Below are 11,315 nucleotides of genomic sequence, written 5' to 3'. Positions count from 1 at the left end.
ATGAGTCATGAAACTCATATGAACTGTTTACAAAAACTGCTAGGCACATCCAGAGTAGCAGCTCTAGCATGTAAAATATCAAATGAACTTACACTTACCGCCTGTTTAAAATGCCAGTTCTCACTTTGAAGTATATACACTCTGAAGAAATGTAATTTCTCTGTATTCGTAGAGTCAAAATTTAACTGATTATGATTAAAAACATAGTGATTTTTTTTAATGTCCAAATTCTAGTTTATTTAACAACAAACCTAAAGATACATCACAGACTCAGACAACAAATTTATGTAGGTACTTCATTATCTATGAAAACTGGTTTAAAATCTCTGTCAGCAGATCCGCACTCGAAGGGGCAGTGGTGAATAGGTTTCCTAGAACAAAAAAATGACTTTTAAGAGCAGTTGCATAACAGAAATATTATTAAAATAATTTAGCTGCAATTTCAGGAGTCGGAAGAATGTGTACAGCAATCTAAGCGTCACATTTCAATTCAACCATCGGTCTGTTTCAGTATCTCCATCACATATGTGAAGACAGCTACAAACCAAAGACTTATTTTGTCATGTGATGGATCTCACAAACCATGTAACTCACTAAATTGCAGGCCCATCTCATTAACATCAATGTGCATCTGGGTTTTGGAACATATATTGTGTTCAAACATTATGCATTACCTTAAAGAGAATGGTTTATTGACACACAATCAACACAGATTTAGAAAACATTGGTTTTGTGAAACACAACTAGCTCTTCACTCACATGAAGTGCTGAGTGCTATTTACAAGGAATTTCATATTGATTCAGTATTTCTAGAATCCTGGAAGGCTTTTGATACTGTACTGCATAAGCAGCTTGTAGTGAAATTGCATGCTTATGGAATATTGTCTCAGTTATGCGAATGGATTCACGATTTCCTGTCAGATAGATCACAGTTTGTAGTAATTGACGGAAAGTCATAGAGTAAAACAAAAGTGATTTCTGGCATTCCCCAAGGTAGTGTTAAAGGCCCTCTGCTGTTCCTTTTCTACGTAAACAATTTAAGAGACAATCTGAGCAGCCATCTCAGGTTGTTTGCAGATGATGCTGTCATTTATCATCTAGTAAACTCATCAGAAGATCAAGATAAAGATATCTGTATGGTGCAAAACTTGGTAATTGACCTTAAATAATGAAATGTGCGAGGTCATCCACGAGTGCTTAAAGGAATCTGTTAAAACTTTAGTCACACGAAAAATCAGTCAAATCTAAAAGCCATAAATTCAACTAAATACCTAGGAATTACAGTTATGAACAACATCAATTGGAAAGAACATGTAGAATATGTTGTGGGGAAGGCAAACCAAAGACTAGGTTTTATTGGCAGAACACTTAGAAAATGTAACAGATCTAGTAAAGAGACTGCCTACACTACACTTTTCCGTCCTCTTTTGGAGTACTGCTGCACAGTCTGGGATCCCTACCAGAAAGGGTTAATGAAGTACATCGTGAAAATGCAAAGAGGAGAGAGTGCAACTGACATGAACAGGATTTGGGGTGAACATCTTTAAAACAAATGCGTTTTTCATTGCGGCGGAATCTTCTCACAAAATTTTAATCACAAACTTTCTCCTCCGAATGTGAAAATATTTTGTTGACGCCGACCTACATGGGGGGAAACAATCATAATAATAAAATAAGGGAAATCGGAGCTTGCAGGAAAAGATATAGGGGTCCATTATTTCTGCACTGTTCGAGATTGGCATAATAATAGAATTATTTTGAAGGTGGCTCAATGAACCCTCTGCGAGGCACTTAAGTATGATTTGCAGAGTATCCCTGTAGATGAGATCAGAGCTGCCCAGATCACATGACCAAATTACATACACTAAACTAACACAACAAAAATTTAACAACAATCACATTAAACAGCCTGAGATTCACTGTATTAATCTAAGACTCTAGTAGGCTACATTCTCAAAAACTGCCTCCATCACCACAAAGGTGTAATATGTAACACGGGGAAGATAAAAAAATAACTTACAATGAATTTGAAAGGAAAATTATGGAAAAAAGAGGCAATACTCAAATAATGATTGAAATTATTTTGGATGTTAACAGGAGATCATTCTATTGCAGGTTGCAATGAAGGTGTTAGTATGCAATGGCTAATTGTGTGTTCACTATTGGACACTCCAATGAGGAAAATATCAAGACCTCTCAATCAATGACATAAGGTAGTAGTCCAATTATTTTAGGCTAAGACTGTGAGTGGATATAATGTATCTTAACAATACCCAAGGTCATCACAGCTTGCATAACTCATGGTAAATCAACTATGCCCAATGAAGAAACAATACCACATAAATTGTTGCGAGTCAAAATATATTTCTCCAACCCATTTCTGGACTGACTTAGCAACAGTAATACCATTTTCAAATAAAAAGGCAGTCTCTGTAGCAGGAATTTATTTTAAAACTTAAATGTAACTTTTCTAGGTTTTTCCAGAATACCCCAAAAACCATGGCTTCTAGTGAAAGTGTTTACCAGTACAAAAACTACATTAAATCTCCAATGAAATAAGTCCTATTTCTTTTTTCCTCTAGGACTAATATGTTGTCACAATTGATTGAAAAATTGCAGATTATTAAAAATAGTGTTTCAACAGTACAAAATTGTAGTTTTTTGTTAAATGAAATGAGTTAAGGATAAATATTAAATGTGTGTACAACAAAGAGTAGACAGCATTCTGCCAGAACTGCTGATAGCTTTGTTAGAGTCAGCCATGACAAAACTTTTCCAACCGGTAGGCAAGATGTATGAGATAGGCGAAACACCTTTAGACTTCAAGAAGAATATAGTAATTGCCATTCCAAAAAAAAGATGATGTTGACACAAGTGAACATTATCGAACTGTCATTACACTAAGTCACGGTTGCAAAACAATAATACAAATTATTTAAAGAAGAACGGAAAATCTAGTAGAAGCTGACCTTGGGGAAGATAAATTTGGATTCTGGAGAAATGTAGGAACACATGACGCACTACTGACCCTACATATTACCTCAAAAGGTGGCAAAGGAAAGACAAATCTATGTTTATAGCTTTTGTAGACTTAGAGAAAGGTTTTGACAGTGTTGTATGGAATACTGTCTTTCAAATTCTGAAGGTAGCAAGGATAAAATACATGGAGTCAAAGGCTGTTTACAACTTGTTCAGAAACCAGATGACAGTTATAAGAATTGATGGGCACTGAAGAGAAGCAGTGGTTGAGAAGGGAATGAGAGAGCATTTGTAACATATCCCCAATGTTGTTGAATCTGTACATTGAACAAGAAGAAAATGAAACCAAGGAAAAATTTGGAGGAGGAATTAAAGTTCAGGGAAGAGGAATAAAAACCTTGAGGTTTGCCAATGACAAAATTATTCTATCAGAGATGGAAAAGGCCCTGGAAAAGCAGCTGAAGGAATGGACATTTTCTTGAAAGGAGGATATAAGATGAATGTCTTGAAAGGAGGATACAAGACGAACATCAACAAAAGCAAAATGAGGATAATGGAATGTAGTCAAATTAAATCAGGTGATACTAAAGAAATTAGATCAGGAAACAATACACTTACAGCAGTAGATGAGTTTTGCTATCTGGTCAGCAAAATAACTAATGATGGTCGAAGAAGAGAGGATATAAAATGCAGACTGGCAAGAAAAGCATTTCTGGAGTGTAGCCACGTATGGAAGTGAAACATCAACGATAAACATAAACATGTTCCGTAATAGGCTGTAACGCGATTTTTACTTAATCATGCCATTAGCTTTTTTCGACTGCTTGTCAGGCACTTGTTAAACCAGCATGGAAAAGCATTACATGCATGCAGACAATCAAGTGCTTTTCCACATTGGTTTTTCAAGTGCTTGACAGTGACAAGTAGTCAAAATTAGCTAATCACATATTAAATAAAAATCATGTTACACCCTACTATGGACCATGTTTACGTTTATTAAGCATCTGGAGGATGTGGATCCTCACAAATACAAAATTTTGTGGATGATAAATAGTTTAGACATAAACAGAAGTTTTCAAAACATGGTGCTACAGATGAATGTTGAAGATTAGATGGTTACATCATATAAATAATGAGGAGTTATTGAATAGAATTGGGGAGACAAGGAATTTGTGACACAACATTGGAAAAAGGAGGGATTGGCTGATAGGACACATTCTGAGACATAAGGGAACACCAATTTAGTACTGCAGGGAAGAGAGTGAGTATGTGTGAGGGGGAGAGGGGGGGGGTTAAATCGTAGAGGGAGAACAAGAGATGAATACAGTAAGCAGATTCAGAAGGATGTGGTTGTAGTAGTTATTTGGATGTTACCAGGTCCACAAAGGATAGAGTAGCATGGAGAGCTACATCAAACCAGTCTTTGGACTGATAACAACAACAACAATAATCATGTCTACGAGCAGTAGAACTGCATTAAGGCATGATTTGTGCTCTGGGAGTTTAACAAGTTGGAAGGTCAGGGAAGGATGTTAGAAGCATGAGGGAAGGTAGGCTGCCAAAGTTTGGTCATGCACTTCCCTCCTTCATAGATCTGCAAAATGAAGAGTACACGATTCCTCGCTCTCTCTCTCTCTCTACCCCATTGCATCACAAGAAGCAACTACAGGGTATTACATAAAGTTATACCAACCCTTCTACAGCTTGAGTTATCGATTTTTGAATCACAGACACTCCAGAGGGAGGAGGGGGAGGGGGAGGGGACTATTATCCACAAAACAGGTTTTTTAACACTACCTTGAATATAGATATGAATTGCCAGTAATACAAATACAATAAAAGCACATAGACAAAATCTACATAATTCTCTGCAGACTGTTCTACATGCTGCTGAGGAAACTGATTCTTAGTCATCCTGTATTACAATCATATCTTTATTCCTGGGAAGGCAACTTTCACCACCCTGGTCACTGCTCGCTTTTCAGCTTACAGACACTACATCTCTCCGGCATTTTCTGTCCAGTTCTCTTATACACGTAAAAAAATTAACTTCACTGAGCTCGTGTTTATATAGTGGAGTTATTTTTAGTTTATTAAGTGAATAATACAATAATATTAGAGAAGAAAAGTTGCTACTGACCATATGGTGCAGGCACCACAAAAAGATTCACATAATTATAGCTTTCAGTCATTAAGGCCTTTGTCAACAAAAGACACACATACATACACAACGCACCCACCTGCCCAGACAGACACAGACACAGACACAGACACACACACACACACACACACACACACACACACACACACACACACACACACACACACACACACACACGTAAGCAGGAAGCTGGGGTGGCAAGGGGAAGGAATAGTATGGTGGGGTGGCAGACAGTGAAGTGCTGCAGTTTAGACAGAGGGCAGGAGAGAAGGTGGGGAGGTGGGCGGGAGGGGGAAGTAGCAGAAAGAAGAGAATAATAATTTTAAAAAAATATATTAAAAGACTGGGTGTGGCGGTGAAATGACTTCTGTGTAGTGCTGGAATGGGAACAAGAAGGGGGCTGGATGGGTGAGGACAGTGACTAACGAAGGTTGAGACCAAGAGGGTTACAGAAACGTAGGATGTATTGCAGGGAAAGTTCCCACCTGCGCAATTCAGGAAAGCTGGCATTGGTTGGAAGGATCCACAAGGCACAGGCTGTGAAGCAGTCACTGAAATGAGGGATGTCATGTATGGCAGTGAGTTCAGCAACAGGGTGGTCCACTTGTTTCTTGGCCACAGTTTGCCGTTGGCCATTCATGTGGACAGACAGCTTGTTGGTTGTCATGCCTACATACAATGCAGCACAGTGGTAACAGCTTAGCTAGTAAATCACATGACTGGTTTCACAGGTAGCTTTCCCTTTGATGGGATAGGTAATGTTAGTGACCGAACTGGAGTAGATGGTGATAGGAGGATGTATGGGACAAGTCTGGCATCTAGGTCTAATACAGGAGTATGAGTCACGAAGTACAGGATTGGGAGCAGGGGTTGTATAAGGATGGACAAGTATATAGTGTAGGTTCAGTGGACGGTAGAACACAACTATAGGAGGGGTGGGAAGGATAGTGGGCAGGACATTTCTCATTTCAGGGCACAACAAGAGGTATACAAAACCCTGGCGGAGAATGTAATTCAGTTGCTCCAGTCCTGGATGGTACTGAGTTACGAAGGGGCTGCTCCTCTGTGGGCGGACTGTGAGACTTTGGGAGGTGGTGGGAGACTGGAAACATAAGGCACAGAAGATTTGTTTTTGTACAAGGTTGGGAGGATAATTACAGTTAGTGAAGGCTTCAGTGAGACCCTCCGTATATTCTGATAGGGACTGCTCATCACTGCATATGTGACCACCATGGGTGGCTAGGCTGTAAGGAAGACCAATATTGAACCTTGCCATTCCATCCTGAATTTTCCATTGTTTGATTATTAAGTGAATACATACTTACAGTTGATGAGAGAGTTTTATGTAAAATACATTCCTACTAACAATGGTTGAGAAGTGCTTAAGTTGTAAGTGTACTGCCAGTGATCTCTGTAGTTCTGGTGGGAATGGAACTGGATTGGTAAAAGCAGCACCTTGCTGCTTGCTGTTGTTGACAGCATACTGTAAAGCCATGTAACCAAGTTGTAATCACTGGTGGTGAATTCATGAATGACTAGGAAGTTGCTGCACTACTCTCACCAGTAATAGTGTTACTGGTAGACTGTATAAATCTCTTCCACTCAGGAACTGCTGGCACCTGTAGAGTGGGTTGCACTGAGTGGTGCCACTTACCACACATCCACAGCATATCTTGCAGGTGGGTGTCAATATGCTGAACGCAATAGGACTGATCATGTTTAAATCTAGAGCAGTAATCTCTTGTAACACATTGTTTGACTTGAACTGATATATTTGGAGTTTCATAACACCTAAGAGACCTACTTCTGTTATAGAGGGAGCCAAGTTAAGCCTCTGGGCCTCTTCAGATGCTGAAGCTAAGCATCTGAGACTCTCAAGCTGTGAAAAATATGCCAGCCATTGATGGTGGAGACAATGAAATTGACATTGTCAGATACATAATGACAGCATGCTACAATTGGGGGAAGGCTTATCAGTGTGGTACACAGTTAACAGTTTTGGCTGCCGTGCTTTTTTACATAACAGCTCATTTAACAATTGCAAGTAATAACTTAATAAACAGAAAATAACTTCACTGGACAAACACAAGCTCAGTGAAGATATTCTGTCAACTCACATGAGAAAACTGGACATGAAATGCCAGGGAGGTACAGTCTGTAAGCTGTGGAGCATGCAGTACTCATGGTGGGGGATGTCACCTTTCATGGAAAAATTGTACAGCTGTCTACCAGGCTGACTTCTCTTTAGCACTGTAAAACAGTATGCATAGATTTAAATAAATTTCGTCCATATCTGTTTCTTGCATTGGTACTATTTGTAATTCATGTCTGTATTCCATGTTAATACAATTTGTGGAAAATAAACGCCATCTGGCACTTCTGCACACTGTGTTGCAGTGATTCCCAAAGTGAGCTGCAGATAGGTTGGTATAACACTGGGAAACATCCTGTAGTTGCTTTTTGTAAGGTATTGTGGTAGAGAGACTAGGAAACTACATGTTTTTCTTGATTGTGCAGACCTCTGAAAGAGGGCACTGCATGACCACAATCTGGCAACCTATATTCCATCAAGCTTCTCACCTTCACCCCGTCTTTCCACCCTGTTACATACCAAGAATGTAATTCATTCCTTAATAAGGTTTTATGGCACTTAGATGTGGTACACAATTTAATATTAGCTCGTAACATACGTTATTCAACAGAATACATTAATTTTATACCATTAAAATAATATTTTTAATTATGTGCAATTTTTCCTCCCCTGCAACACAGAAACTATCAGTCCTAGAGAAAAAAGATGAATTGGACCTTTTTACTAGAAAATTTAATGTAGTGTAAGTCTGCACTGGGAAACTTTTTGCCAGAAGCCATGGTTTTGAAGACAGACAGCAAAAATATTAAAAAGTGATCTTTAAACGGCCCCCTCTCTCCCCCTCCCGGTCCCACACACTGCACTGGTCAAGATTTTTAGTATGTTATTTATTACACGCTCCCCTACCACTATACAAAAATTTGTGAGTACTTGCATGTTTTCCCTGGTTTTCATTCATTGACTGAAGTAGAGAAATAATTTATTGCTTGCTTGAAGTGGTGTATGAAAGTGAAAGTGGAAGTTTGTTTCTGAGTGTGACTGACAGCTGCCAGTCACTGCACCAGTCCTTTGCTAACGCTCTTGGGTTTCATTACCATTTCCTGGCACTGCAACCTGCCTAACAGACCACAGCATTGTCTGTAAACAGCCTCACGGAGCTTCCAACATACCAATTATTTGGAATATCATTCTTTCACAGTTAAGCAAAATTTGCACCTTTTTTCCCTTGTTTGACTTCTACAGTTTTCTCACAGCTTCATTTTCATTGTAAAGTACAGAAATTCATCAATACTGCAGTAACATGAGGTGCATTGTGTCAATTATGACAATTTATTGGAATCTGCAAAATTGAAAATTCTTTTCCTTGAATGACAATATGAAGGATGTTGGTGGAAAAACTCTGGGTGAAATAGATTGATTATAATGAAGAGGAGTATCATAGATGTGGTGATGATGATGTTTAGGTTTGTGAGGCATTCAACTGCACTATCATCAGAGTCCAGAGAAATTCCAAATCTGCACACAGTCCAATCTAAGCACTTTCACGAACGATGATGGATCATGACGACAACACAAACATCCAGTCCCCGGGTAAAGAAAATCCCCAGTCAGGCCAGGAATCGAACCCGGGACCCCATGATCGAGAGGTGGCAATGTTGGCCACTAGACCACAAGCTGTGGACGAGTATCATAGAGCTCAAGTAAGAATAAAAACTCATTCCAGTTTTCACAGCCAAAAGCGATCTGTGTCAACTGATAACTCAGTGTGTTCTCTTGGTCTCTGATCACTAGTAAGTTGAAGCAATAATTTATACCTCATTGTCACATGAAGCAGTTTAAATTTGTCAGATTTCTTTTATGTTATAAAGTTCATTCTCTCTCTCTCTCTCTCTCTCTCTCTCTCTCTCTCTCTCTCTCTCTCTCTCTCACACACACACACACACACACACACACACACACACACACACACACACACAGTGTCAGACAGGCTAGCTTGCCTGCCACGCCTGCCCACCTGCCTGTTGTGGCAGTATTTGGGATCTTGTGTGTACACCAACAACGATCCCTTCCAGAGCTCAAGGCTGAGATTCAGCAAGTAATTTCAGAACTAGAGGAACAAGTATGCCAAAAAGGCGTGGAAAATTTCATCAAAGGAACGACTAGTATGTGTGTGCCTGCAGAGTTGTGGAGAGCATTTGAGTAATATCAAATTTCATACAGCATAACAATACTCAAAAGTTGTAGTCTTTATGAGACACTCTTTATTTACCAATAAGTAGTTACTTGGATAAATGAAATGATATTCAGAACTCTCAATATATCCATGCTGAAGGTTATCTCATACATAACTAGGTCTCCCTGTTTCAGGCCGAACGTAACAGCTGAAACGCACACAGTCTAAACTGACTTCAAGTTTTACACAATTGTCACATTGTATAAATTTTGGGGAAGTTCCTGAAACACAGGGAAACCAAGTCACTAAATTTAACACTGTCGGGATAGGGCATTCCAACTCCCTTAAGTGTGACATTGTACAAACGTGAATTGAATTGAACAAATGTATTTAATTACCCGAGGTCATCAAAAAGGAGTAGGCTACTACTTCATATGGACCTTCCACATTTACAAAGGAAAGGAAGAGTGGTTTAACATCCAGCTGATGGAGTGACTAGAGCTTAGGAAATATCCTAGCATTTACCTTAATCAGTTTAAGCAAACCCCTTGTATTGCAAAACAGGGATTTAGGCCCCATTTCTGGCAAGTGTATGTGTAGAGGTAACATCTCACTGAATACAACAGACGCTGAATCTGCTGCAATGCATTTTACGTGGGAATGACTACAAACCAATTGTCCTGCTGCATGTAAGGCCACCGCCAGGGCCGAGTTGATCACCCACAGCAGAAACTGATGAGCACAACATTCACAATTTCAAGGGCTGGTTCACAACCGGCCATGTGGATCCCCCCCCTCATAATTGCCTCTCCCTCACGCATTTCAATCCTGTACACATGCTGTCTCCCTCTGAGCAATCAGCCATCCTTCCCCTACCTTCCCTCCTGCTCCCCACCTCCTTTTTCCCCTCACCCATTCCACTCAACATAACCCTTTGCCCCAAACTACAGTCCTGATATGATGTATTTCTTATTTAACAGTACAGGTTGTGAATGCTTGCTTGAGTGTGTGGGTGTGTGCGTGTGTGTGTTCTATCACTGGGGTGAGTTGTTACCTCTACTCCTAAATTAAACAATGGAAAATCCAGGATGGAATTATATACATTCTGTCGAAGCTTTCACACCATGTATGTGTCTTCACCACTGAGACACCTTGCTTTGTTGTAAGTTCACAATTTGAGTACATGTAGTGATATCCGGAATGTACACCGAAGAATCAAATTGTATCAATCAATCTTCCTCTCCAAATTGCAAAGCTATTTTCTCTGACAAAACTCCACAGCTACTTTAACTGTTAATTTAATTTTTGCACGAACTCTCACATTTGTGTCAAAGGAGAGCCCAGACCATGTGAAATTTCAATAATTTCACTATAGGATAAGAAGAAATCATACATCACACAAATCTATAAAAAGAAGGCAGGAAAAATTACTTAATTCCAAGGTGTAATATCTACAGGCTTTTGTTTTTTCGCTAGACTGGAATATTCTCAGCAAAAATCATGTGATATGCACTATTGCACAACAAACTGATTAACTCAAGGAATATGAGCAGTTAATATGAGGGCTGTCAAAAAGTATCCACCTTTTTTTTTAATTGTTGATACCAACAATAGTATCAAAGTGCGCGTGGTCTTACATTTGCAGACATATGTGGTGGGCATACCTGATTTTTTTTCAGGAGTATGGAAACAACCAGTCACTGGATAATCGTTGACAAGTGAACAAATGGCAGTCGTCGGATTTTGTGTTGTGGGCAAAATAACAGAAAAAGTGGAACAGTGTTATTGCATCAAATTTTGTTTTAAGCTTGGCCATTCTCAAGTTGAAACAATCCAGAAGTCACGACAAGTGTTTCTGGATGAAGCAATAGTCAGATATACCACTGCCACCTTAACAAACATTTCAGTTA

General features: G+C 39.3%; 1 protein-coding gene across 1 annotated transcript in view; it reads right to left on the bottom strand.

Annotated features, from left to right (window-relative positions):
* Nucleotides 1-209: 209 nt before the first annotated feature.
* Nucleotides 210-11,315, bottom strand: part of LOC126281259 (cobalamin trafficking protein CblD) — a 33,698-nt gene continuing 22,592 nt past the window's right edge. Inside the window, exon 6 of the mRNA XM_049980061.1 lies at nt 210-371. Coding sequence (XP_049836018.1) covers nt 304-371 — 68 coding nt within the window. The 3' untranslated portion in view covers nt 210-303. The remainder of the gene's footprint in view (nt 372-11,315) is intronic.

This window comes from Schistocerca gregaria, chromosome 7, assembly GCF_023897955.1.
Source record: "Schistocerca gregaria isolate iqSchGreg1 chromosome 7, iqSchGreg1.2, whole genome shotgun sequence".
Lineage (NCBI taxonomy): Eukaryota > Metazoa > Arthropoda > Insecta > Orthoptera > Acrididae > Schistocerca > Schistocerca gregaria.
This window is presented reverse-complemented; position numbering and strand designations above follow the sequence as displayed.